This window comes from Amblyomma mixtum, chromosome 3, assembly GCF_055824585.1.
Source record: "Amblyomma mixtum isolate Tamu chromosome 3, ASM5582458v1, whole genome shotgun sequence".
Lineage (NCBI taxonomy): Eukaryota > Metazoa > Arthropoda > Arachnida > Ixodida > Ixodidae > Amblyomma > Amblyomma mixtum.
Genome location: NC_143014.1, coordinates 187,371,151 through 187,399,124, shown reverse-complemented (window position 1 = coordinate 187,399,124; position 27,974 = coordinate 187,371,151). Strand labels below are relative to the sequence as shown.

The 27,974-nt window shown below is 43.2% G+C and overlaps 1 protein-coding gene across 2 annotated transcripts in view; it reads left to right on the top strand.

Moving 5' to 3' along the window:
* LOC149353011 (F-box only protein 7-like) overlaps positions 1-27,974 on the top strand; it is a 33,757-nt gene that overhangs the window by 3,009 nt on the left and 2,774 nt on the right. The window contains exons 2-9 of one of the 2 annotated variants that reach the window (XM_089582212.1): positions 313-412; positions 6,538-6,709; positions 8,621-8,704; positions 11,518-11,613; positions 20,999-21,051; positions 21,169-21,295; positions 21,376-21,416; positions 27,388-27,565. In XM_089582212.1, coding sequence (XP_089438338.1) covers positions 407-412; positions 6,538-6,709; positions 8,621-8,704; positions 11,518-11,613; positions 20,999-21,051; positions 21,169-21,295; positions 21,376-21,416; positions 27,388-27,565 — 757 coding nt within the window. In that variant the 5' untranslated portion in view covers positions 313-406. The remainder of the gene's footprint in view (positions 1-312; positions 413-6,537; positions 6,710-8,620; positions 8,705-11,517; positions 11,614-20,998; positions 21,052-21,168; positions 21,296-21,375; positions 21,417-27,387; positions 27,566-27,974) is intronic. The other variant, XM_089582211.1, reaches the window with a different exon arrangement.

The window sequence follows — 27,974 nt, the reverse complement described above, 5'->3', positions numbered from 1 at the left end:
CCCCATGTGTCTTTGTCTTGTGTCCTCATCCCTTGGTGCGCTGTATGCGTCTGTCACGACGAACCAACACGCCCAAACTGCCACTATATTCATTTTAGTGTGTCATTATTACAACAGATGCCCTTTTTTTTTGGCAGTATTCTGTTCTCGCCTTTAATACCCATGCCAATTTCATAATGTAGACCTACTTGTGCAGCAAGTGCATGAGCATTAGTACGGCCATGCAGAAGTGCTTTGGCTGCACACTACCCTCTAATTTTATTACAGGCTGCCTTACTGCATGCCTTGAATTCTCTAAATCCTGTTTTGCAGTGATTGCTCCCTTCTGTGTGCTTTACCTCATGGGTTTGACAAGAATCCTGCTGGTATGACCTGACCAAGATGGCATTGTGCTATTGATGCCCATATGCAGGTGCAGCCACAATGTATTGATTTCTTTCTCCTTTATGTTTCCTTTTTAACTGTTGCGTTGCAAGGCAGCACAGACTGAGGAGATGAATATATAAAGGTGACATGACCTTCATAACACTCTTTGCCTCGCCTGAGTAAAAAGAGAAAAATCTGTCAATCAATCACTGTTTAGGCTCCTTCTTGTTGGCCTGCAGTATTATGGCAGCTTGCCCTTCTTACTAACACAGGTCCGCTACCACTCCATTTGAAATCATCTGGTCTCAAGTATCAGTATCTGCACTTTAGTCAGTACCATGTCTTCGAATATAGTGGCTTTTTATGGTGTCCCACACAGAACTGGCCCTCAGTGAATCTGCCTAGCTATTCTGAAATCTTTAGTATCCCTACTTTCCATGGGTTTTTGTCTCATTTCCCATTGCCTTGCTTTGATTCCATTCATTCCTATAAGTTCTTGCCTTCCTTCACGTGTTTGGTCATGATGAGCCTTGTTTTGTTGACATATTTTTGTGTGTCAGAGGTACACAGGGGCTGTAACGCAGCTCATATTATCCGGTTCCAGGGGCCTTATTTTGTAACGATCTATTTGCTTTTCATTCCATTTGGTCCTCACTTCTCCTGTTGATGTAAAGCATCAGAGGAGATGTCACGGCGATCGTAACAGAAATGTGCCCTTAATGGTGCTTACTTGCATAAACTCGCCTCGAGCCCATGTCTCATTGGCAAAACGGCGCTGACACCCATGAATGACGCAGTTCGAGGAGACGTTTAACACGTCAGATGAGCTTTATCGCAGCTAATCCAGTCTCGGCAATGAAACTGGGCATCATTTGTGCGATGAATTAGCATAGTGTTGTGCGTGTGGCTCAGCCAGCCTGGAAGTGGCAGCAGAATGATGGCTAGCGGCTGCGCCTCGACGATACCGGCTGGGTTAGTGATTGGCCGTTTGCTTTCCCACCTGCTGTTGCTTTCATCACATTGGCATCACGGCGAAATGAAATGGAAAATGAAATGAATCTTTACAGAATTCGGCCCCAGGTTAGCTTTAGACACCTGGGGGTTCTTTAATATGTACCAGAATCTTAGTATTCAGGGTTTTCTGCATTTATTTCTGCATTTTGCCTCCACTGTAAGGCAAATGCATGGTGCTGTCGCATTCATCAGCAGAGCATAAATACTGCCAAGTCACTGTGACAAGTTCGTGTTATGAGTGGCACTCCTAATGGTTCAGCTGAAGAAAACTTCTGTCTTAGTCATGCGAGGTTTGGTATTTTGATCAAATTTCATCTATACCCTGCAGTATTTGCCTTTCCTGCAGGGCTATGTGTTGAACCCACACCTTCAAGGTGCAAACTGATGCAAACAGATGCATCGTGTACCTTTTTAAAATATGTGGGAAAGTTATGAAAAAGGTGCTTGGAAGTGCTGAGGAAGTGTATTTTGCAAACATGCATAGTAATTTCAAATATTTTCGTTGCTTCCACTTTGCCTTGTGGCAGAAAAGATACAATAAACTTATGTTTAATGCTTATGTATTATGACATCATAATGGTTTTTTTAGTCTGGGACATTTGCAGAAAAGTTCATGGGCAGGGCGTTTTAAAGTTACAAAGTTTTCTGTATAAACTTTTGATAGATATAAAAAAAAACATTGGTTTTTCGCTTGGGGGCCAGTTAGCTTTTAAAGAGGTGCTGACATCAAATCTTCCTCATTCATTTCTGTCTTAATACATAGCACACAATTTCAGAATTTTTCATGCTGTGCATTTTTTTTTTCAAGCTTCTATTGAGTGGCTTCAGTTCTCAGTTCCTGAAGACAAGCATGTAGCATGACATCGCCAGCTTTTGGTTGTGCATTGGTGTGGCAATCTTGAGGAATGTGGAAATGAGTTATTGCACATTTCCTATTGCTTTTTAAATCATGTTAACTAATTTTGTGCTCCTTGTATAGTATTTCTGCACCTGTCTGTTGATGTCACACAGCTTTCTATAGCAATAGGCTTATTGATTTAGAAACCAGAGCCCTGCTCTGAGGAATGCTAGTATAAATTATTGCACATTGGCGTGTTTTGCATTGTGATGACAGATTCCATATGGAATGTTCTGACAAAGAAAATGCAGACGAAATATTGGTTGTCTGATTCCTTTCTTCTGTCCCTGACCCCAATTAGCACTTCATAATAAAGGCATAAAGTGTTCGCTGAATGTTAAAAGCATCAAGCAGTATTGGCTATATCTGTGGCTAAGATTTGAATGTCATATCTGATATTCTTCCCAGCTCATTCAATTTTGGAATAGTTGATTGAGCCTTGTATTATGCTGCAACTTTCTCTTTGAATGGACTATGCGTTGATGGAGCCAGACTTAACCATGGCACCATGTGAACTTTTCTGCAGAACGTAGGGTCTTTTCTCTGTAGCATTCCAGAAGGGCAATAATTGTTTGCTCGGAGTTTCCAAAGTACCATGAAGTGTCATCTGCTTTAATGGATCTTGTACTGAAATTAGTGCTGCGTGTGCTTTGCCAAATTTTCCACCAGGAGGTGATGGGAATGTTGCATGCACAATGGTAGCATAGTCTTGGTGACATGCGGCTTGAATCATTGTTTTTTAATTTTCAAATGACCACTATACCCCTTGACAGCTGGAAGAAAAGGGGTTCTTATGCTGGGGGAAGCAATTTTTTGTGTGCAGAAGACCAGGTTCAGTGGAACACGCACTTTTTTACTACAGTTATATTTGACAGGCACGTACAAAGGTCATGGATTATATTTATCACTGTTAGAAAGGAATGCAAACTTTTTTCTTCTTCTTCCTGTGAGTTGGATTTTATATTGTCACAGCTGCTTGTTGAGAAAACCTTTCTGCTCCTTGACCTTCATGATACAACCTAATTAACAGTGAGGAGACGCTATGTTCTTATCTACCTGTCAGTTAAATTTTGTATGGCATTCTGGTAAGCTGTACAGTAATTGAAGGAAACATGCATATGATGTTGGTGTTTTGTACTGCTAGAAGTCCTGTACTGAAAGTCTTTTTGTATAGCTGCAGCTGGTGGTCTTGTCAGTGGTAAGAGATCAGCACTGCTGATTAAATGCCAGGCATTGAACTGGCATTGAAGGTTAGTTCCAGCCTGGTGACTTGTGCAATACATTCTCGGCAGTTTTCAATGGAAGTATTGCAGCTCGTTCGTTTTATGAACACAGTGTTCATATCATTAAAAGGTTTTTCTGTGTGCTGTCTGGTTATGTATTTTTTTACTGTGGAAATCTTCACAGTGGAAATATTTGAGAGTTCAAGTCACAAATGAGGTTTAGCTGGCTGCTTCATGATACTAGTCGTAGGGAGAAGAAAGCTGCTATGTGTACTGTGATTTCCAAACTACACTTGATGAACTAACTTGTTTAAATGTTAAAAATTTTATACTGTGTGCACTGGCTACAGGTGCCAACAATACAGGATTTGCATCTTCAGTATCTCGAAGTAATTTGACAGGCTCCACACAATTCTGTTATGTTTTGTAATGTCAAGCTGGCACCATTCTGTTGTCTTCATGCGGGTGGCTGGTTACTATCTTGATTTGCTTGCACTTTAAAGCACATGGCTGGTCCTCGGTTTTGGCAGTAATGCTATTTGGTGGTGGAATTGTGGGTGCTAGTCTATTCACAACACACCATCAGTGGCTCTGCTAAAGCTGGGCTACAAACCTTTGCTGCATGAAAAGCGACTACAGCAAGAAAGCCAGCAAGCCTTACAATTACAAGCGATTTAGCAGTGATGCAAGCTGCGACAGTCTGGATAGCACTTGCTGGGACAAATTCGGAGATCTAAAAATGAGGTTGAACGTGATTACAGCTAATTCTTGGAAAGGAGAATGATAGTTACTGTGAGGTATTCTTTTTCTATGTTAGTAAAGCATCTGAGCCAATGACCATGCATACACAATTTTTCTTGTGCATGTTACATACATAATCTCTCGGTACTATGTACTGGGTGTGGCCGTTGTAGTAAGAATTTTTTTTTTTTCTACTCACAACCGAAATTTGTACAAAAAGTTCTGCTTGCAAGCAGAATAACTACAAAGGCCTCCTTCCTCTCCCTCTAATTGCCTGGAATAGGGCCCACCTTTGTCCACTCACTTTTCTGTCCAATTCTTGGATGTTTAGCCGCTGTGGTGGCTCAGTGGTCATGGCACTTGGCTGCTGACCCGAAAGGCGTGGGTTCGACCCCAGCCGCGGCGGTCGAATTTTGATGAAGGGGAAGTTCTGGAGGCCCATGTACTGTGCGATGTCAGTGCGCGTTAAAGAACCCCAGGTGGTCTAAATTTCTGGAGCCCTTCACTACAGCGCCTCTCATAGCCTGAGTTGCTTTGGGGCATTAAACCGCCGTAAAGGCAAAAACCTAATTCTTGGATATCACTGCAGACGCCATGCAGGCTCGTGGTCTTGTTATACCCCTGTCAGGCAGGTAAATTTAGGGTCACTTTTAACCAGTGACACCTCTGTGTCATTTGCTCAGTGAGATGTGAACTTTAGTGACACTCTCTGCTGAAAATGCACTTGACTTAAAATGAGTTTGGTGAACTCACTCCACTCGCCTTGAACACTCTTCACATTGTCACGTTGCCTTACTGTGGAGAAATGGTGCAGGGTTCATCTAGCCTAAGCAGATGTGCACTCGCTATCTGTGGACACCTGCCACGCAGTGCGCTGTCAGTGCTGCACTTAATCTGCTTAATCCCTGACTCTAGGATGCAGGCAAAAAAAAACTAGACCACATCTTCTTTCTTGAGGCAGATCAGTGCGGGAGCTGTGTGTGTGTCTCTACGAACTTAGAAGGTGCGTCTAATATGTCGTCGCTTGAGGAAACACCAGCTGTGGATGAACAGGTGAAGTAACTCCTTCTTGTGAAGATGGTGGACGTGGAGGCTGGGTACGCAGTATGTTACTGAAAAATTGTCCGTTTCGAGTGACACTTATATTCTCCATTTACTGCTGTGTTTACAAAGTGGCACTCCATGAGGCAGAGTGCACTCATTGGAAGTGACACTAAATTATTTGCCCATCTGACACCCATATCGCTGCACAGCCTTTTATTTTTCTCTATTACAACAACAAAAAAAGCTAATTTCATTAAGTAATTACATTTTTTTTTTCCTTTGGAACACGTTCTGCAGGAGACACCCGCATGGTCAACAATTCCAGCTTTTCCTTTTTATTTTATTACCTTCATTAGCATTTCTTTTATTACAAAAGCACTACTTCACTAGCAATCCTGCAAAAGCCGATGTCTGTCTAAAGCCTTTCAGATACATACAGAAATAAAATGTTGCTGCAACTGGGTTTCGGACCCGCAGCGGCGCGAACAGATCAGCTTAGCTGGCCACTGAAAAAGAGTAGGCAATCGCCTCAGCCGATCACGCCTCGAGTTAAGCTGTAACGCATTCTCGTGCTCATTGCCCATTGTCATCTTCACCAACTTTGATCTTTGCGTAAAAGTCACAAAAGGAAAGGAAAAGTGCATAACTGGCTCCCTGGGTCAGTGGACACCTCAATCGCGCTTTGAGGTATGTGGTGGTAGTGATAAAGAGATGTGCACTGCTTGCGTTTGTGTTGACAGTGTTTTGGCAGAAACATGGCTCTGGAGCAATAGGCCGCCGGCATCATTGGCATTGACAGCGTTGTAGACTCCGTTGATTTTCTATAACTGGCTTCTAGGGTCAATGGACACCTTAGTCGCGCTTTCAAGTGCATGGTGGTGGTGTCCACCTGCAAAAAACTGCTTTCGCACAATATTCCGTGCTTAGCAATGCTAAACCGCCAGAAATTTTTTGTTTAACTTTTTGAAACTTCGCTGTCCAGTGTTGTCAGTTCTGTGGTGTGGTGCGACCAGCATGCTCGATTATACGTGAGGTCCTTCATCATCATATCTGAGGCGAAAGAATGGACCTGCCAAGATAATGGCTAGGCAGTTTTGACCATAATGCTCTCTATAAGGACTGAAATCTACTTGACAGATATTCTTCTGATTGCTTATATTCCATGCAAGTAGATATGGCTGCAAAAAAAAAAAAAATTGACAGACTCCAGTTGTTCTGTGGTTGATGTGTACTATTTTCCATGACTTACAGGGATGGCAAGAAACGTTACCAGATGGAAGCATCGTGGAGCATCCTGCTAGCAAGAACTTTTCTTGGGAAAGGAGTGATTGCCTAATGAAAATAGGGTACAGCCATCCTACTTGCCCCAGTGTATCTTTCCTAGTGGCCTTTGTGCTCTTTGACCCGAGTGTCATTGTTCACGGTGAGTTGGGGCTGAAGAATTCTGTGTGCATTATAACTTTGGTGAGATTAGTGGACATGTTCCAGTTGAGTTGCTTATTGCAGAAATGCTTATATTGAGTCATGAAACATGCACAAGGAATAAAAAGGTGGCCACCGCAAACTTAAGAGCTGAGAGGAAAAAACTAGGAACTGCATGAGCTGCCAGGCTGTTTATGTTGACAACATTAGGATCGCAGATTGCTGATAAATAAGGACCTTTGTTTTCAAGCTTTGTTCTATTTTATTTATTCATTTATTTTCAGAATTGGGGAGGGGCAAAAATCGGGGGCTATATTTTGAGCCTGAATCAAGGTACAAATCTGGTTAAACGGGTATGTGCTTGCGCAAAGAAGACGGGACACAATAAAGGAACACACGCGACATATACAGAGTGCAACTTCCAACTGGTTTATTTTCGTAGAAGGCAAATGCATTTATACTAGTGCTGGGCAATCACAAGATTAGCAAGCAAATATACGCACTGTTCTTGTCAGCATCCTGCCACCAAGTGTGCCACCAGATAGCAAAACGTGTAAAATTGATATCCTTCAATACAGTAATCAAATACAAGAAAAGACCATGACACATGGTTCTTCGCGCAAGCACGTACCCGTTCAAAGATGAACCAACTCGTCCAAACAAGAGTTTGACTTAAATCTGGTTACTGAACAAAAAGTCGCCTTACTTTGAGTTTTTCATTATTTTTGTAGCAACAAAGTAATTATCAGTCATTTTTGTATGAGGTATAGAATGCTCTATTTATGGCTCATTATATGTTATAAATGGTCTTGTAAGGAATGGTTGCCCCAATAAACTTTTTTATGAAATTGGGTATCCTTTTATTTTTCACCTTTTTTTTTTTTTGTATACTGAAAATGCTCATTCAACATCAGAGTGGTAATTATAAACACACAACAGCCTTAAGTCGTTAGCTAGGGTAGCACCTAACAGGCCAGAAACCATGTTTTATGTTCCGATGTCTTGCTTTTAACCATACTTGTTGAACTTATTCTCAGATTAAGCCACAATGACAATTTGTGAAGGGTAGGGGCTGTAGCAATTGGGAATTATGCGCTGAAATGTGCCTAATGGGAGCAGTGTGCTCAACTTTGTAAGGGTTGAAATCGGTAGTATTGAAGAAGGAGAAAAAAATAAAAGGGAACTCATGAACGGTTGTGATTATTGTAGATTGATGAAGCTGCCTTAGAAATTTCTTCTGTAGCCAGTATTTAAAAAAAAAAAAGTTATGACTACAGTTCTTGAACTCCAGAGGTTTTCCATCTTGCACGTTTATAGTATTAAAGGAGTTGTGCAACATGCTTTTCAGATGCTTTCTTTTTACGGTAGCAGAATATGCAAGTGAAAAAAAAAACTGCTTACAGAAGGGTGGCATTTGTAATTGTGTGGTCATGTGTAGTCATGTATTTCAGGATGAATGAAGTATGCGCAGGTGTATATATTAGTAGCTCAGTGTGGCAAATTTTTGTAAGCATTTTGTGCTGTAAGGCTGGCCTATACATTGCCTTTTCCTGTATTCCTGTAACAAGTATCTGGACTTCCCAGTGTATGGCATCAGATCAGTTAGTCAAGCTGAACTTCTGATAAGCTGAAGAAGGTTTCATTAGAGTTTATCTTGGAAAGACTCTATTATATATCGGTGCCTGTTTTCATAAACTTGCACTCCCAACCTTATTGTGAAAATGTGACATTTTTTCATTTTTGTTTACGGTTGACAGTCGTCCGTAGTTCTGTGCTTTGAAATTGACTGCAGCTAGTATTCTGTGCCTCGGAAGTGTTAATAAAATTGTGCACGTGTATTAATATCTTTCCCTCCAATAGCAGCCAAAGTACCCTATATATTTTGTTACAATGTGAATTTTTCTCATTGCAGGGCTAGTTACGCATGAGAACAGCACAGAAGGTTTCTCACTTAATTTAAGAATCCCAGACTTCATCCAAAAGGCATTCCTTTCCGGTGAGTGATCCCTTATATTGGTGAGCCTTATGCCTGTACTTTCTGGCACATACTAGAGTGTAGAAAAAGATGGCACGCTTTTTTTTACACCTTGATTTAGGCTCACTGATGAGAAGAGGACAAACATGACTAAGACACATGCCTCGGGGCAGTATTTTAGAATAAGTAGACTCTTATTAAGACATGCTTGTAAGACACACTTGGCCATTATGAATTGTTTGGATGTGGTGAACAATGTGTGAACATTTGTTTGGTTTCCGTAGACTAAGTGCAAAAAAAAAAAAAATCACCTCATATGAACCGCTTTGCATGTTTCTTGATTGAAGCAAACTTTTGCGGCGACTCCGATCAATAGTGACTTTGTGCAGCAATGATGGCGCTTGTGGAGCGCCCGTACAGTACTCTCAATGGAAGAAAGTAAGCTTTACTGTGACTTTACGTCTGCCTAAGGAAAGCACGACAGCTTACACGTGCATGATGCAGAAAGAGAGAAAGAAAGAACTCTATTACAATGCAACATTTAGTGCCGAGATGTCATCTGACTAGGCCAGGTCCAATTTTCGGCACAGTTCACCCGTTATGCATTGCTTCTGGCGTACAAAAAGGTGCAAAGTACACCTGTGGACTTGGGGCTTAAATTATTGGAGTATATATGGAAGCCAAATTTCTGGCTGGCACAGCAATGGGCCATGGCAAGCACAGCACAGAAATCTGACATGACCAAATCTTGGAGCCATGTGTGCATCACCTTCTGTGCGATGCCGATGGGTAACTGAAAAGGTCATGTTTCACTTGCTCGGGTAGTTGGTAACAGCTGTGTTGTGAAGAAAGGTAGATCAGAGCGAGAGAGAAAGGGATGGTTATGTGATTTCAGAGCTTCTACCGTGCAGCTAGTCAGAGAGGCACCCTCAGAGCGTCTGGAGCAAAGCGGGAGCAAAAAAAAAAAAACGGAAATAAATGGCTGTTGTGCAAGAGAGAACTGGAGACTGCAGACAAAAATAAATGACCCATGCCAAGTGGTATGAAGAGAGTTTGCGTCATGTCCTCGCTCTACTATTTTTGGTTATGCATGTACATTTACTCTTTCCTTGCTATGCCTATACAAATCGTTCAATTTGAACGATGAACTATTACATGAAATAGCCCATCCTGCACCATCCGGGCCACTCCTGGACAAGTAATGCTATCCATTATGTTGCAAAAGAACTGTACTTCTGTTTAGAGATCAGTTTTTTTCGTCAGCCCTATAGTGAAGTATGTTTAAACTTCCTACGAAACCTTTCAACAAACAGCGGTCACGGCGATTATGGCGTCCAAGATGGTGTCCTCTTCTCACACTGACCCTGCTCAGCAATGGTGGTGGTGTCGCGATTCCACAGTATCGGCACTTAACCTTATACTGGATGTTCCATATTTATCTGCCCGGGCTGTAAAAATTTCTCCTGCGCAAACTACTGGCCTATTTGGTCTCAAGCACATGATAGCTTATGACAGTCTGCATTTTCTGATAAATAATTTAACATCAGAACTTGCCTGGATTGCCTGGAATCAGCGAATAACTGCAGTCATCTGCGTGCAGAATTTTCGTCGAGGCGAATGGACTAGCTGCGTTGAGAGGCTTTGCTATCTGGCGAACTGCGAGGCAACCAGTGTGCCTGCTTGTAGCTGGGGCAGGTCTCTCAGTACCCAAAATGGCCTGTGAAATCTACTGCTCTGCTCGCCTTAACGAAAATTCTGCACACAGACGACTGCAGTTATTTGCCAATTCCGGACAATGCAGGCAAATTCCAATTTAAATTATAAAAAAACCATAGGCTATCATAAGCTACCTTGTGGTCTGTAGTTGAGCACAAAGAGACCAATAGTTTGTGCAGGAGAATTTTTTACAACCTGGACAGATAAATACAGAACATCCTGTAGATACAAGTGACTGCTTTGTGTGAAAAGATGGTGCCCATTTGTCTGATTTTAGTTTGAACAGAGATGAGTCTTCGCTATGTGTGGTCCGCTGATAGGTGCCTGTTTGTAACTTTCATTTTCGCCGTTGCTGAGTAGATTCACTGCTTTCCTAGCCTCTCTGAAGGTACTGGACACGTTTTGAATGATTCCGTGCCACCAGCAGTTTAGCAGATAGTTTTCTCCATAATGTTCTAGGGTCGACATTGGCTCTGCACTGAGGAGTAGCCCAAAGCCCTTCATGCCAGCAATTGTTTTTTCTTCTAATAGTCGTAAAGTTTACCATGAACGGTTCTGTAACTTTGAATACGTGTGTCTCACATACTAACACATAAAACTTATATTCTAGATTAATTATTGTTTTGTTTTTCTGACTCAAGATATTTATTATTTTTGTAAATTTCTTGTAGAGTTTTTCAGATTTTGCTTTCAAAGATTTTTTTTTATCGTAAGCAATTCATATACTGTTTTTTTCTTTGTCATTAAAAAGAGAGCTTTGTTAGCCACACTATAATGTGCCGCAATAAAGAAAAAAATTTAATTTGTGGGTGAATAAATTTTTTATGTACACTACTCTGAAATTGTCAGTTTTCCCACAGTAAGGAAAGCGTTAATGAACCACAGGTAGTCTAAATTGTTCCAGAGCCCTCCACTATGGCGTCTCTCATAGCCAGTATGCCGCTTTGGGATGTTAAACCCCACATAACACATAATAGTTCTCACACTGGCACATGGTGTCTTTCAGAAACATTAAATTGACCCCCTCTGCTGTTTGTGTAAACCTTAATGTAGATGTGTACTAATTTACATTTGTTAGCTCACTGCAATGCCTCCTTATTTACTTGGTTTTCTTACAGATCCAGAGCCAAACAAAGTGTATAAAAACCTCCCCACATTGTCAAGACATGTCAAGGACTCAGTGGCACTTCCTCTTCTTGGATGGGCACAATGCGGTTTGTATAGTGTTTTTTGCCAGTGGTTTTCATGTACAAAAATTTCAATGATTTTAAGCCAGCGCTTAGTGAACAGAGCACTAGAATTGTAGAAATAGTGAATTTTCACTACAAAATGAATGTGAAGCAAATAATTATATTGTGTTAACAATTTTTTAATAAAAGTGAACGGTTCCGAATTGAGACATATACTTTGCAACTCTGAATGTAGTACAAAAAGAATTCACTGGTGGAACTTCAGTGAGCTGTACAGAAAAATGACATGACTCAACATGTTTTACTAATATAGTCCAAAGCAAAATATTACTGCATAATACTGAAATTTTGCGTTTCAATCAGAATCATTTTAGGAAAAGGTAAAGGTAGATATGCTGTTGTGGTTGAAAGTTCATGACTAACTTTTTGAAAGGTCAGTGGAGTCATTGTTATGCCACACAACTTTCTCTTGCTTCAACTGCTTTCAGCTCCAGCCAATGTTTCTAATGTGCTAGATGTAGAAATGAGAACATAAGTATCATCTTGAAGTTTCTAAAGGGGGAAGAAACATCAAAGAAAGCACTTCTGGCATGCATTGTTTAGTTTCTTTATATGTAAATCATCTTTCGAGAATGTATTTCATTGTCTCAAAGAAGGCAGGTTACTTGAAGTCTTCAGACAGTACGATCGTTTTGAAGCCAAATGAAACCATCCATTACTATTTAATTTTAAATTTAAAAGGTTGATGTATTCAGACAACCTCATGCATAAAGCGTGAACCGGGACATGTTAATGGTGTGTACTGTTTAGCCTAGTGTGTACAGTGTGTACAGTTAACAGTTTAGTTTAATAGTGTGCACAGTTTAGCACTGATGTGAAGAAAGCACAGAGAAGACAAGGGTGAATTAACATGCTACACAGTATTCAGCTGTGCATCTTATCGTGTTGCTGTCCTCCTCTGATGTGCTTCAGCCATGCCAGTCATACCACAGGGCATTGGGGTAGCTGTGCTGAAAAATTGCATATAACTGCTTTCGCTGCAAAATTTTTTGCATGCCATGCGCCTTATGGTTTGTCTTAATTTGAGAAGTATGTGTGTGAGCTGTCATAAAGAAGGCAGTGGTTGGACGAACTCGAGATCTTCATCTGGTCAGTTTCTGAAAGTGTTGAACCTAGTACGGTCAGTAGATACTTGGTGTCAAAGGATGTACGCATAACCTTAAAGGGACAGTGAGGAGAGCTCTATTAATATTTTTTTATAGCAAAATCCGATAGTTCGGCATTTCATGGCTTTGTTGCCACTTGGCCAGCAGCGAAAGATGCATTTATTTCTAAGAAATTTGGATTCGAAGTTGAAAAGTTTTTCCCGCCGCTCTGATTCAAACTTGGGATTCTCCTATGACGACACAAGACTAAGTGACATGAAACATGACGTGCACATGACGTAACACAGACTCCGTGATTTGTGAGGGCCAGCAGAGCGGCCTAGCAGCAGCCGAAAATAAAGCTACCGCCGGCCGCACGTTGAAGGCCTATTGCGGCCGTCGCTACCGTCGCTTCGTTTACGTCTGCACCAGCGTTTTGCCAGCGTTACGATGGATCCGTTCTCGAAGTCGTCAACGAAGTTCTCGCAAATAGACACCTTTAGCATGCCGTGTACCTTGTTACCGTTAGCGGAATACCGGGAGCCCGCCTACCGCCGGTGACAGGCGCTGATTGGTCCCAATGCTGCAGGCGCGCGCATAGCTGCTGGGTACGTGGCGCCATCTGGCGACATCAAGAAGATTTGTGCATGCGTTGGCTGCGCCTCAGTGATTCGTGGCTTCTCGTGTCCCAGTGTTACTAGAAGCATTGGTTCTAGCAACACTGTTTTGTCCTATGACGTCACCACGCTTGTACTTGCGAGTTTGGCCTGTGGTGGCGATACCTGTATTTTGGTTCTTGCTCTTTTTTATGTTACAAGAGCTTTGTTGTCAGTATGAGTGGCGTTTTTGTAATCAGGGGCTGGTATTCTGTCGATAGAAGCCAACTTCAATTTCTCCTCAATGTCCCTTTAAAAGACGTGCGAAATTCACACAAGATGGAAAAGTACATGCATTGTTGACCAGAGAGCAGTAGAAAATGTGCAGTGAGATATATCTTTGTCACCTTATCATGATATGGTACCTGTCGAATAGACTGTTCACGATGCCTCGCTCACGCGAAACATATGGTTTCTGCACTGTGAATGCATATTCTGTTTGTTTGTTATTGATGGTAATGAACCCACACTCAATCCAAAGTTTGGGGGGGGGGGGGGGGGGGGAGGGAGAGAGAGAGAGAGACAGACAGAGAGATGAATAGAACTAAAATACATAAACAGAGATAGAAAAAGAAAACATAGTGACAGATTTCTGAAGAATGTACAGTCATGCCCCGTTAAATATGGAGACTTATGTCTCGACAAAACGCGTTCGTAAAGTGAGTTGTCTGTAGTAATGAATAACTGAGAAAAACAAAAATTATTGCAAAAAAGTTGTTGATGAGAGAGAGTGTTTCCATGCATACTGAAGAGCATTATTTTTCAATGAAAACAAAAGCTGAGCTACGTGAAGTGCATTGTGTTGGTTACCTTTGTCCTCAAAATACTGAAGCTCCATTTGCAGTGCCTGATTAGCTGTGGCAGCAGTGACAGCTGGCTTGACACTGATGAAATCTTTGCCAGTGGTGCTTGAACCATCCGAACCTTCATCTGATTCTGCAGCTTTAGTCATGGCCACAATAGCTTCGTCGCTAAGGTCTTCTTAAATCTTACCTTCCCTTTTGGCATCGAAAAGCTGCTCAGTAGTTGAATCAGAGTCTGCTGCTCCAACTTCTCTCAAGCAGTGGCAGAGACTTGCTAGGAGCAGGTCATCGTCGGAGTCGAAAGCCTCGGGCGGCAAAATACCAACGTGGTGCCTGCAGTTCGCAGTGGTGGATCTACTCACCTGCATACTATGTTATTCTTGGCTCCCTCAAACACCATCTAAGGTCTACAGTTTGTGGCTGGTTTTCTTGCACACACTGCAGGTAACGCCGTACCAAAGCAGCTTGGTAGTTGGTTTTAGTGGCTGTAATAATACCAGCATCAGGAGGTTGGATTTTACCTGTCATGTTCGGCATCTGGCAGCTGAGACAGAAGTTGGAAAACTCCCACTGAAATAGAGTGGCAGCCAGCATTGTTCACTAGGAGAAGGATTTTTCGTTCACTGGCTTTGTGAGGTTTAATACGGGGATAAATACGTTTTCCTCGCTTATCCATGGCTGGCCGTTCAAACCGCCGACTCCACCCCGCAATTGTGCACTCTACTGAGCGCATGCCGAGCACGGTGAGCCATGCTGTGCTGCAAACAAAGGAACAACACTGGCCGACACCAAAGGTGTTTATTGATGCAACAACACTAATGCCAGCTAGCAGTAAACTATAAGGAATCGAGGTGTTCCGATTCACCAGCAAGGTTATGAGTAAATGTTCGCCCGCTGTAGGGCAAGAGAGAAACTCCAAGGCCGGATGGGATGAGCTCGTGAGAAACATTTTCACGAGGCCTAGCTCTGCTGGTGGAGGACGAAGCGCTGTGCCAAAACGTCCGCACGCAACAAATTTTCGAGGCCAAAGAGAGTGAGTGAGCTGTCTTCCCCACACCAGCAACAATTGCGCTGTCTCTGGTGCTACGAAGCAGGCGCCCTCCCTTGTTAAGGTGACTAGGGTGGTCACATCATTGGAAGTAAACCCAAGGGGATAGAGCAGGACGAGTCCCCGCAGCTTTCAACGAACATTCGAACTTCTGGAGAAAACCTCTTAAGATACTAGCTTTCATCCAAGCCTTCTTATTTGCTTCATAAGGGCTGTGAATGAGCATGTTGAATGTCTTCTTGAAGCACCAAGGCTGCTTGACTTTGCTAATACAAATGGGCTTTTGTTTGTCAGCTCGATTTGAGTTGGACAAGAGCCCAACAATGACTCTATCATTTCTGCACATTTCACCTGCAGCGGGGTCAGAAGCAAGTGTGGAAGAAGGGCAGAGCTTGTGAAAGAAACTTTTTATTTCATCAAAATTATAAATGTCTCATGAGTAATATGCAAGCTTGATCTTCAGCTGCAGTTATGGCAGAGTTATAGAAGCTAGCGTGTTCCCCTTGGATTTGGTAATTAGCAATGCCATGCCAATTAAATCTTGTGAGCCATCCTCGAGGGCAGGCGAAGTCAGTCACACCGTGAAGCAACCGTGCTTGAGGCTCGTATGTAATTTTTGCAAATAGATATAAAAAAAAACAAACAATGAAGTGGAAGGACTTAATTACTGCCCAGACACCAGGCTTCTTCCTGTAGCATCTCATCGCTGCTGACAGCTCCTTTCCAGTGCATGTTTCGAAACCACAGGAAGAGGGCTGCTTCCATCTTTTCAAATTGTGCTGGACACTGCTAAACATTTGTTGATTGCACAGTGGCGATTTTGAGCCATTTCTCACCAGCCTTTAGAATTAGCATAACAGCTGACTTGACAAGGCTAACACCAAGATTGCTTTCAGTTCATTCTCACACTTTTTGGAACAAATTGAGTTGGTTGCCAAGATCTGGTGCTTAACAGCAGCATTCAGTTTCAGTTTTTTGCACTTCATGCTAAATTGTCGGCATGCATCATGTCACCCTCGCAGTACTAGACAGCTTGCAAACCATTTTCTGCACATTCAGAAACAGCTTTCTTGGTTGAAATGTAATGTGGTCTGACAGTTTGGAAGGATTGTCAGCTAGTGAATTAACTCCATTTAAGCGTATCAGTTCTGCAGCTTTAACTGTGCAAGTGGCTTCATTCCTTTTTCCTTAAAGCATGGCACAGCTTGTTTAATGTTTCAGTGGTTTTAGATGTCCGCCCCCTGGAGTGTTCTCACTGTGCTCGTTTCATGTGTCCCTCCGCCTCAGGGGCTGTGCTTACTTAGCCATGAGGGCATCTCTACGTGCGCATTCGTACCAACTCGTTCATTTAAAAAGTGTGCCGTTGGCCTTCTCAGTCGATTCGAGGGTCAAGCCCATCAGCCTGTCGTCAGGGGATGGTTGTGCCAGTGCAATAAGTTTTCTGCCTGGACCCATCGATCTCCTAGAAGTGTTGTATGCACCTTTAGCAGGCCAGGAACCGACGTAATAGCTTGCCACCTTTGAATACTCGCATCATAAGCATTCTTGCCTGACCTTTGCTTGTTAAGGTGGCAGCAGGATAACAGATGACAATGGCAGTTCAATCAGCATGGAAGCACTGCAGTTATCTGCACTCCTTGGTGAGCCACTGAAAGTTGGAGAGGGAAGGCAATCGGGTGTGCTGAAGGCTCCGAATGCGTCGATCACGCTGGTAACCGAAGCCCCCTGAACCATTTATGCAGCTTTGCCGCGCTGTTGGTGCTTACAGCTTATGTGCAAGTGCTGTTTTGTTCTAGGAAATTCCGATATTGGAAGTGCTCTTCCTGAGGACTGCATGAGGTAGACAAAGGTGCTGCCAGCGTTTCCTCCCTATCTTCAGAAAACGAGGTGTTCTTTCTCTGCTTTTAGTTTTTAAAGAAGGGGCAGAAGGGGCAGTAGGGGCAGCGCTGTGAATGGTCACAGGGCGAGAGGAATACTCGTTCAATCCAACCATGCAACTTATGACCTTTTACTTTTTTTAATCTTTTGTATTAGTTTTATGAAAACAGCTCCCCGTCCTCGAGACTCCTCTGCCGCTAGTTAGATCTGTCCCTGACAGGCATAATACCTCTGTGGCGGATGTTCGGCCATAAATCACGTCAGTCAGGGTAGGCAGGCATGGGGGCTATGGAATTCAAAAAAAAGAATCTTTACTCATGCGCTGCTGCATAGATGAGGTTCCTGGATCTTGTGTTGTATTTGTTGAAATGCTTAGCATGGGCAGGATTTTTTTCGCATCACTGATGTCAATGATAGAGAGAAAAATATAGAGACAGTGATAGAGAGATAAAAATAGAGAGACAAAAAGGTTTTGGCAGTCCAGTCCACTGTCAGTTGCCATATTGATGAGACATAAATAAATTTAAAAGTTCGGTCCTTGCAAGAATTGTTCATAAATCAGGATTGTCCATATTAATGGAGTCCATATTATCGAGGTACAAATGTTTAAGAAATTCAAATGTAGAAAGAAATGAGAATTCAGTACCACCTCAATGCATGGGAACAAATGAAGATAATCTCACACTCAAAGGAAATTTCTTTCAGAAAAGGTGTTTTTCGATTTTATTTCTTTTTGTAACTACAAGCATTCTTCTACCTTTTACACAAAAAAATTGTGATTCCAGCTAGTGCCATTCTTAAGTTGCAGGCTAAATTGTTACTTGTACCTTGCTAAATGAGACAAAAAAATAAAAGAAAAATTGAGCTGCTTCATGTGCAAAAAAAAAAAAGACTAGGGAAACACACCAGGAGAGCTTTATTATAGGTACGGAGCATTTTAGCACTCTAGGACTTCGCTTTCTTGTCTATATGGAAACTTTTGTGTATAGAACTTGCATCCTTCATTATTATTTTTCACAAAATGCAAATTTGTTCTGGTCTGTGTTACACCAGCATGGATAGCATTACTCAGTGAACATGTTCTCTTGAAATTTCTCATGCTCGTTTATTACGTATCAAGGCACGTAGTGAACTTGAAACCAGCAAACAATATTTCATGTTATGGCCTGTTGTCTCAATATCCGTGCTGTCGAGAGCCAATTTTAGTGTATGTTTTCAGTATTTTTTGCAATAATTGTCTGAGAACTCATCACAAACTCTTCGTTCTAGTTCATTGCACAGTTAGTAGGTAGACGTGCATACATTCCAAAGCTTAATGGTGTGCATTAGGTTGTTTGTGAGGGATCACTGTTTACTTGAGGCAAATTTAGCCCTTTTCAAAGGAAGACATTATGATTAAAAAATTCCGAAATATTTTTTCGAAACTTTATACCTACTGATGATATAAACGTGATATGTCTAACATTTCAAAACAGTAAAAGAATTTTTACTCCATCAACTAAACACTTTTCCTTCAAGAGTGGTGTCATACCTTAAATTAGGTAAGTTCCCAGATTAATTTTATTACATACTTTATGTTTAGCATCATTTGACCAATTGTGCATATATACTTTCTAGGACAAATATTTCGCTCCCGCGACTGATGCTTTTATTGACATGGTCTTTCAGCACTATATCAGCGTTTGGCTGGAACCTTGCATTTCACTCGCAGAAAGCGTATGCATGGTTTATTCAGTCACCTAGCTGTTTATTTTATGAAAGATTCTTTGTGTTTGGCTTCACGGCTAGGCCACTGCTGGAAATCTGCCTGTATATATGAGCTTGCCCAACCTCCTTCTTGGGTAGCAATGATATTTAGATCCTTGCACCTTGAATGGGTCACACTCAAAGCTCAGTGCATCGATGAGTATGCATGTATATTACACCAATGTTCAGTTGTGCATCACTGGAGTGTGGAATTGGAAGTTCTCTTTCTGCTAAATATGTTCCGATGCTCTGTATATGTGTGCAACCCTAATTTTGTGGAACTTCACAGCCTTCGTAATTGACATTATATAGTTCTTATTATTCTTCTATGTCTTCTGACCTGCATGTGGATCCTTTTTTACTCTATAGAGAGGCCTGTGCCTCAGAAGCTGCTTTTTTTTTTTTTTTTCACTCCAAGAAAGTGGCTATGGTAACAAAAGTTTAGTCCTTTTTAGGGGCGTATGAATAGTACTTTTTCCAAACTGAATTGAATGCGAATAGTGTAGCTTTGCTGCTGAATCGAATGCAAATGGAATATTTTTACGAATATTTGGTACTTCTGCAAATATTCAACAAGCAGTCGTGTGAAATTGCAAAGGGCTAGCAGTGGGGCGGCACTATTGCTTGTGTAGTTATATCCATGGTTAGCATAAAGCATGATACATAAGCCCCCCTTGCAAGGCGGGGACGATTATGTGCCAGCCAAACAAATGATTTCCTTCCTATGAATGAAACCAAGGTAACTGCTTCGGCTTTCAAAGGGGCGATGTTTCGTTCACATGACGTGACACCAAGGGAGGGTTACATCCTTTCTGTGAATACCGCTTTAAATGCGAAGCGTTTCCTTATTGTGCACTGATTTTCTTCACTTGAGACAATCTGATACTACATGTTCTTGCAGTGCCAGAGCCTTTTGGAAAATTTTGAAGGTAGTTATAATGATTGTTTTATTTTGAGCTTAAAAAGTGAAAAATTGTGAAATTTTTAAATCTGAGAGATTTTAATGGCTGTCTTGAAATGAGTAATGCTAGTCATCATTAATGATAATTTTTCTGCTAACGATATAAAAAGGCATGAGAAAGTTCTTAAAAGTTATCACTGTGAAAGCCATAACTTGAAAAGGTTTTCATCAGGGGCACAAAATGTTGTCTAATTTGGAGACGACTGTTTCTGGAGCTAAGTTGGAACTAAATATGATGTTTTGGTATTTATACCATCGAAGTTTTTAGTCTGTGTGTGGTGATAGAAGAGGAGTAATGCATAATACATCATCCAGAAAGAGTTTAAATAAGTCAAATGGGTTTATTGTGTTGCAGGTTGTCAACGTTCAAAAATGAGACCAAATTGCAAAAGTGCTGCTTTGTACTTGTAATACGATTAAATGGTTTTCCAACCAAATTATGCCATTTATCACACAGCTACAGTTAATTATGCTTACACCTTTTACTATTTTGCATAAATGTTTCCTAGAAAACCAAAGAATAGTTATGGCACCGTTACTAGACATCTAGACATATATATTTTTAAATTTATAAGAAGGTGTGACTGTTTCTGGAACTATTTGAGACCATAAGTGCAACTATGTTGCGGGGAAATGGGAAACCGAAATGCTGCTACGATATGTACTCCAAGTTTCAAATGAAGCATGAACAGAATGCCTGTAATGCAAACACAAGAACACAAAAATACTAGCTGGTGGGCTTCACTAACCCCAATGTGCATCGATTTTTGCTTCATCGAAGTGATAATCAAGTGCACTTGTCTTTAGTCTCCCTTAACTAAAATCCTCTTGGGCCATTCCCATTTCATTTGTCTTGTTTGGTTTTCTTTTGATGCTGACAGTGCATGCGTACAGGTAGTAGGTACACATTGGTGTGTACTGACTGGTTTCTGTTAAACTTTCAGTTGTTAGTGTGCACCCATGTGCATGTTTTTCTCTGCCATGTCTTTTACTAGCTGACTCTTGTCAGCTATATTATTTAGACACACATATGTAGAAGATTAAACTGGTAGTCTTTATAATTATGGTTTTCCTACAAGCAGATACATTTAAGTAGAATTCAGCTTTGGCAAAGTGTTTATAATTTATTATGTGTGATAAGTGCCTTGTACTTCATTTTTTTTTTGTTGCAGCGACAAATGTTGCCCCCACTTTTGGGTTCATGACCTTGAGCTCCGAAATCCAGGTATTGACATGGGGATTATGCGGAAGTTGATATTTTTAATGTCGGTAGTGTAATTGCCTTTTTAAGCTTTGCTGAATGTCACCTTTGCTGGGTGTGTTTATATTTTTTGTCCATTAGCTTCTTATCCTGGGCTACCTGAATGTGCGGGACCTGCTTGCTGCATCTAGAGTCAACACAGATTTATTTCAGTTGGCATCCCATCCTGTCCTTTGGCGGAAACTGTTCTTCAAGAACTTTCCGTCGGGTATGGCTTCTTGAAAAACTTTCTTAAATGTTATTTGCTTCCCGAGTGCTGACTAACCAGTTCGTCATCTTTCTTTGCAGTGGAAGTGTCACCCGTAGACAATGTATCTGACTGGAGAGAGGTATGTTATGAGGGGAAAAAGTACATAAGTGCCTAAGGTCACTAGAATGCTAAATATGCCAGCAAGTGGCTACCTTTGTCAGGTCTTTGTGTGGTGCACTTTTTTATGTGCACGTATTTTCCTGGAATGAAATAGCTCATAACAGTATTAAAAAAAAATGTGTAACTGTTGTACATTGCCTGATATTAAGATTTACAAGTGCAAATATTTATTTTCCGTGTATAAATAAAAATGCACGAAAAGTCTGCAGAAGAAAGCTGCACCTGTGCCGCTTGACTGGCCTGCTGACCCAGTCATTTTTGGTAGCAGCGGAGATATAATATGCAGGGTAATCACACAAGGTGGCACTCAAGACAATCATTGCACATAAGCTAGTGAGTAGAACATGTACGAAATAAATTAACATACCAAATTTTCTCACCTGTATGTCTCAAATTGGGGATTAAATTATTTTAATATCATGATAAGAACATATGGGTATGTTTATTTTATTTTATTGATTTGTTTGTGATTGCTCAATGCCTGGTGGCAACTCGCCCAACAAGCATCACTTCTGGAATTGAATGCCTGGCTTGTCCAATGATTGCCTGGTTTAAAAAATAATTTAAATACTGGCAATGGCTTATTATTTGGAAGCTCAATATTTTGTAAATTCAGGTAGTCGTAATTTCAGTAAATTTTGCGAGTGTTAAATTTATATTAGTGCTCCTTTTGCCCAAATTATTCGTGGGACCAACTTTTTGCAAGGTCTAGGTGGTATGAAAAAAAAAAAAAAAGGTCCTCATGAAAATTGTCGCTTACAATATACCAGTGTTACCCCTGTGATAGAGCCAATTATAATGCAGTCATTTTTTTATATTGGCAACTGCTAGTCTCTTCTGTGTGGTGGGAGAAATTTCAGTGTAAAAAATCAAGGTGGGATGAATAGACAAAAAGTGGTATGTGATTGGCAGCCTTCACAATGCTAACGATACTTTTAACCCATTGTGTCATGGAGTTTCACCAACTTTGTGGTTGTGGTCGGGAACTCTGTGAAAAATTAAGAGACATTGTGAAGAAGAACATTGCTATGCACTAATATTACTGAAACTTTCAGCTGCATTATGTCTGTGCATTGTTTCCTCCAGCTGTAGTTTTTCTCTGTATGCTAGTGGTCAAAGCATTCTCCTGAATGGAGGCCCGTGTGTTTTGCTGTACATCTTGCGATATATATATCGCAAGATGTGTATGTGTGTGCTTGTATTATATATATATATATATATATATATATATATATATATATATACGGCCTCGCTAAAAATGTCTTCTGTCACTGAACTCACACAAGTTGATTGCTTACAATACAAGCAGTAAAAATGACACTGCGATTGGTTTACTGCCAGACTATGTGCTTCTTTTTGGGGCAAAAATAAAAGAAAGTGGTAGTGCAAAAAAGCAGGTGTGTTGAGGAAGAGCCCTCAAGAGATGGCACTGCTGTATGCCCAATGAGAAAAGAAAGGTAAACAGCCAAGTGTTGGAGTTTAGAAGTTGAACAGGCTTGGAAAAGCTTGACAGGCACTCCTGGACGTGTGACCAGACCAACTGTTTCTGATGTCAGGGGAGACCTGACTCCAAGGTGTGTATGCTAAGCATTTAGGTTATGAGTTTTAGCAGGTTTCTACAACAAAAGTGTGACTTTTGTAGTAATGAAAATGAATTGTCATATTCTTCACCGATTTCTAGCATTTTTTCACTTCGACTTGAGTATTTTTGAAATTTTGTATTTGGCAGGCATGTGTAACTATTTAGTGTGTGTATAGGTTAAAGGAGTAGCAACGTGAAATTTTAGAGATGTCAGTTTTTTTTTTTTTTCAAGTCTGTGCTGTGCGCAAGTCATGATGATGGACATCTATCAGTGTATCTTAAATAATTTAACAAAGTTTTGCTGTTGCGTGTTGTGATTTCCACAAACAAGGGACTGTGTGAGCTGTTCTTTCCCTTCATAAGTAGAAAGTGTAACGCTGGCCATATAATTTCTTGCGGTATTTCAATTCAATGCAATAGTTGTTGCAAACAGTTTGAAACATCTATCTCCCATTCTGTGCTGTTCAAGCTGGCCAGCCCCCTCTTTTTCTGCAGGAGCTCTTAATTATGGTTGCAGGGCTCTCAAGGCACATGTACACTGATTGCTTCCATTGCCACTTGATCAGTTGCCTTCCCACTACTGTCCACAATTGGATCTTTGGCACACATGCCTGAATGCTTGGCAGTGGCAAGCAAAAAGGAACAACACAGTGCAGCTACCGTGTTTGCCTCCCCTGCACGTACTTAATGTATACTGCTCCCCGAAACTGAAGCGAGTGACCTTCGCGGACCTCTTTAGCCGTGCACTTAAAGAGGCGGGTCGCGACCCCCTGCTGATTGTGGGCGACTTCAACGCCCCTAGCCAGCTATGGGGCTATCGTAAGGAGGAAGTGTGCGGACGCATGCTGGCGGAGTTGGCGTCCACACTGGGCCTCACCCTCCACACCGACCCGGCATTTCCTACTCGTGTAGGCAACTCGGTGACCCGAGACACATGCCCGGACCTCACCTTCACTCGCAACATAAGACACGCAGACTGGATCAACACCGAGGATACCCTCGGCAGCGACCACTGCATCATCAACACCACTGTTTATACACGCCCCCTAAAGCGCCCTACCACACTAGCACGCATCCCCAATTGGACCACCTTTCGCCAAAATTTCCCGTCCGACACCAACACGAACATCACAGAGCAGGGATACGGAAACTGGTCCCGGTCAGTCATATCGCACCTTCGCTCTCACGAGAAGCAGATACAGCTCACCGAGGTGGTCACGGACGTAGACAACCACCTCCTCCACCTCTGGGAAGCGCGCCGCGGCCTCACGCGCCGCTGGAAGCACCAGAAACACAACAAGAAGCTCAAAGCGCGCATTGTGGACCTCACCCGTCAGGCAGCAGAGTACGCGGCCCAACTCGCTGACTCAAACTGGGTAGACCGCTGCAACACGGCGGCGAGGCAGATGTCGAGCCGCAACACGTGGCGGCTCTTCCGAGCCCTCATCAACCCAACACATACCCGTACAGAAACGCAGAAGCAACTACACAAAGCCATGCACTCATTCCAAGGAAATACAACGCAGTTGGCACAGGCGCTCCGGGATCGCTACCTTTGCACAACTCAGGACGCCCGCAGATCGGCCTACTCCTACGCTGGCAGAGAAAACTCGGAGTTGGATAAGCCTTTCCAGCTTCACGATCTGCGGGCGGGTCTGGCCAAAATGAAGAGGGGCACCACGCCGGGCCGGGACAAGATCACCGTCAAACATTTGGCGAACCTTCCTGATTCAGCATACCAGTGCCTTCTAGAATACATCAATGCGGTATGGACGGGGGAAACCCCGCTCCCCATTGACTGGAAAACGGCCCTTGTCACCTTCATCCCGAAGGCCGGAAAACCGATCGACACGGACAACCTCCGCCCCATCTCTCTCACCTCGTGTGTGGGCAGATTGATGGAGACGATGGTGCGGGATCGGCTGTCCGAGTACCTCGAACAACACAACACCTTCGCGGACACTATGTTCGGATTTCGCCCACATAGATCCGCACAGGATGTCCTGCTCCAACTCGACCGCGAAATCTTGAACCCCATTACACACCCCCAAAACGACAAAATAGTCCTTGCGCTCGACCTGAAAGGAGCGTTCGATAACGTAACTCACGAGATCATACTCACACATTTGAGTCAAACTCACTGCGGCACCAATACCTTCAATTACGTTAAACAATTTCTCACGGACAGACAATCCTACATCAGAATACAGGACGAAGAGCACGGACCTTTCCTGCTCGGCACGAGGGGGACTCCACAAGGCGCGGTGCTGTCCCCTCTGCTATTCAACATTGCCATGATGCGCCTACCCGCCCTACTGGGTGCGGTCGAAGGGGTCCAGCACGCGCTGTACGCCGACGGCATCACCATCTGGGCTACGCAAGGGCGCCTGGGGGATATGGAGACCAGCCTGCAAACGGGCCGCCAGCATAGTGGACCGCTATGCTCGAGACTGTGGTCTGCAATGCTCCCCGCAGAAATCGGAATTCGTGCATTTGCGTCCCTCGCGCACATGCTCAACCCAAATCAATCTCTCGTTGCAAAGCGGTCCCATTCGCGAATCCAAGGAAATCAGAGTCCTCGGACTTTTCATACACAACCAGCGACGCTGCGACACAACACTCGCCAAGCTCCGGCAGGTGGGGGACCAGGTGGGCCGCATGGTCCGCCGGGTTTCCAACAAGCGCGGTGGGTTACGATGCAAAGACGCCTTGCGGCTGGCGAACGCATTCGTGACCAGTCGAATCTTGTATTCGACTCCCTATCTCCACCTGCGGAAACAGGAGGAGGATGCCCTCGAGGTCATCCTCCGCAAAATCATGAAACGAGCGCTGGACCTCCCGGTCTACCTCTACCAGCCGCCTTTTGGCACTGGGGATGGTTAACACTTTTAGGGAGCTTCGGGAGGCCCACCTCAACAACCAATACACTCGTCTCACAAAGGCAGGGTCGGGTCGCCGCCTTTTAGCCCGACTTCACATCCAGCACACTCAATTCACAGAGGAGAGATGCCGTCTTCCCGTACACTGGAGACGCGCCCTCCACGTGCGGCCTCTCCCCACCAATATGTCCAAAGAGGATCATAATGGCAGGCGCCTGGCGCGGGCGGAAGCCTTGGACCGCCATTTTCGGAGCAAACCAGGAGTCTTCTACGTGGACGTGTCCGGCCCGGACCCCAGGGGATGGTACACGGCCGCGGTTGTCCACGAGGGTAAAACAGTAGACGCCCTTACTTTCAAGGCCCAGTCAGCAATTCACGCAGAAGAGGTTGCCATTGCTTTGGCAGCCTCTCACACCTCCTCCAAATACATAATCACAGACTCGCGAGGGGCTTGCCGTAACGTCACGCAAGGGTGGGTTACTCCCCTAGCTTATCGCATTTACCAAAATTGTAGCCGAGACTCGGATCCCGCGCACCGATCTCTCGTTTGGGCTCCAGGTCACCAAGGCGTCCACGGAAATGAGGCAGCCGAAGCCGCCGCCTGCGCGCTCTCTCTCCGGGCATTTCCCACGGGACCCGACGCCGACCAGGACACTGATTTCAATCCGATTTATACTTTTAAAGAAATATGCGAGTATTACAAATCCATGCACCAAACTCTTCCCACCCCGTGCAAAGGGCTGGGGAAGGTCAACGAGCGGGTACTCCTGCGCCTGCTCACCAACACGATGTTGTGCCCGGCAACTCTGCAACATTTCGATCCTCAATTCGACGGGCGGTGCTCACACTGTGGGGAGGTGTCTGACACTTACCACATGGTGTGGGCCTGCCAGCAGAACCCATCCCTACCCCCTATCCCAAGCGCCACCCGAGAGGACTGGGAGGCGACCCTGTCCGGTTGCTGCACCCTCGAGGCCCAAAGGGCCTTAACGCAGCGCGCCCGGGCTGCGGCAAATGCCAATGGGGTACCTGTCTAGGCATCCCACCTAGTGGTTGTAAGGGCGTGACCCTTCAGGTCACGACCCCCAACACCTCTCCCATCTAGGGAACTGTGCGACAAGAGACTAGAGAACCGTGAAGCAGTGACTTCCCTACGCGGCCCCTTGTTTTTTATGAAGGCACCCCCCTAATTCGTAACAATTTTTTTTTGCACTGTTAACTACTAGCAATGACTGCTGCATCTCCTCTACCCTTAGGACCCCATCTCCCCCTATAAATTCAGACACCCCTTCAGATTTCAATTTGTGGGGAAACCGCTGCCATGAAATATGCCTTGTGTTGCCTTTTCCCAACAACTGCATTGTGTGGTTTTCAGTTTTGCTTTTGTTGCAGTTGTGCCAGATTAAGCATAGTGGTGGCTCATGAAATGGGTCATTTGCGACTTATTAACACACTCCTGGTGGTTGCAGAGGTATAAGCGGGAGTACCTGCTGCGCAAGGAACAGCAGGAGCATGCTCTTCGGCTGCTGCCACGCATGCAGGTGCGCCTAGTTATGCCCAACCCTCTCAGGAACGCCCACCGGCCTTTCCTGTTGCCCCCAGTACCCCAACTCAGTGATGATGATTTCGACTTCGACATGTTCATGCGTGAGTGTTTCTGCGCCACTTTCTCCTCTTGCTCTGTTCCTGCTGATAGCAAACAATAAAGCTTAACTTTGCTCATGCTGAATTTTTTTTTGCCTGTTGTTAGTAGCCGTGTGTACAAATGGACTAGTTTAGTTTACTCATAGACTTTTCATGCCCCATTTTGCAAGCAGATCCTTTCTTGTGAAAGTGAAGTTTATTGATGTAGTCCTGCTTAGAGATGCAAATTTTCAAGAAATTTTGAAAGCTCTGAAAAACTGTTTTTGCTCATTTTTTTTTTCAGGAAAACATGAAATTTTGGAAATAAACGAGAATCTGTTTCAATAACCACATTAACTTTATGACTCAGAAATAAGTAAATAATTATATTTTTGGCACCAAAACAAAAATACTGCAAAGCCTTTTCAGGAAA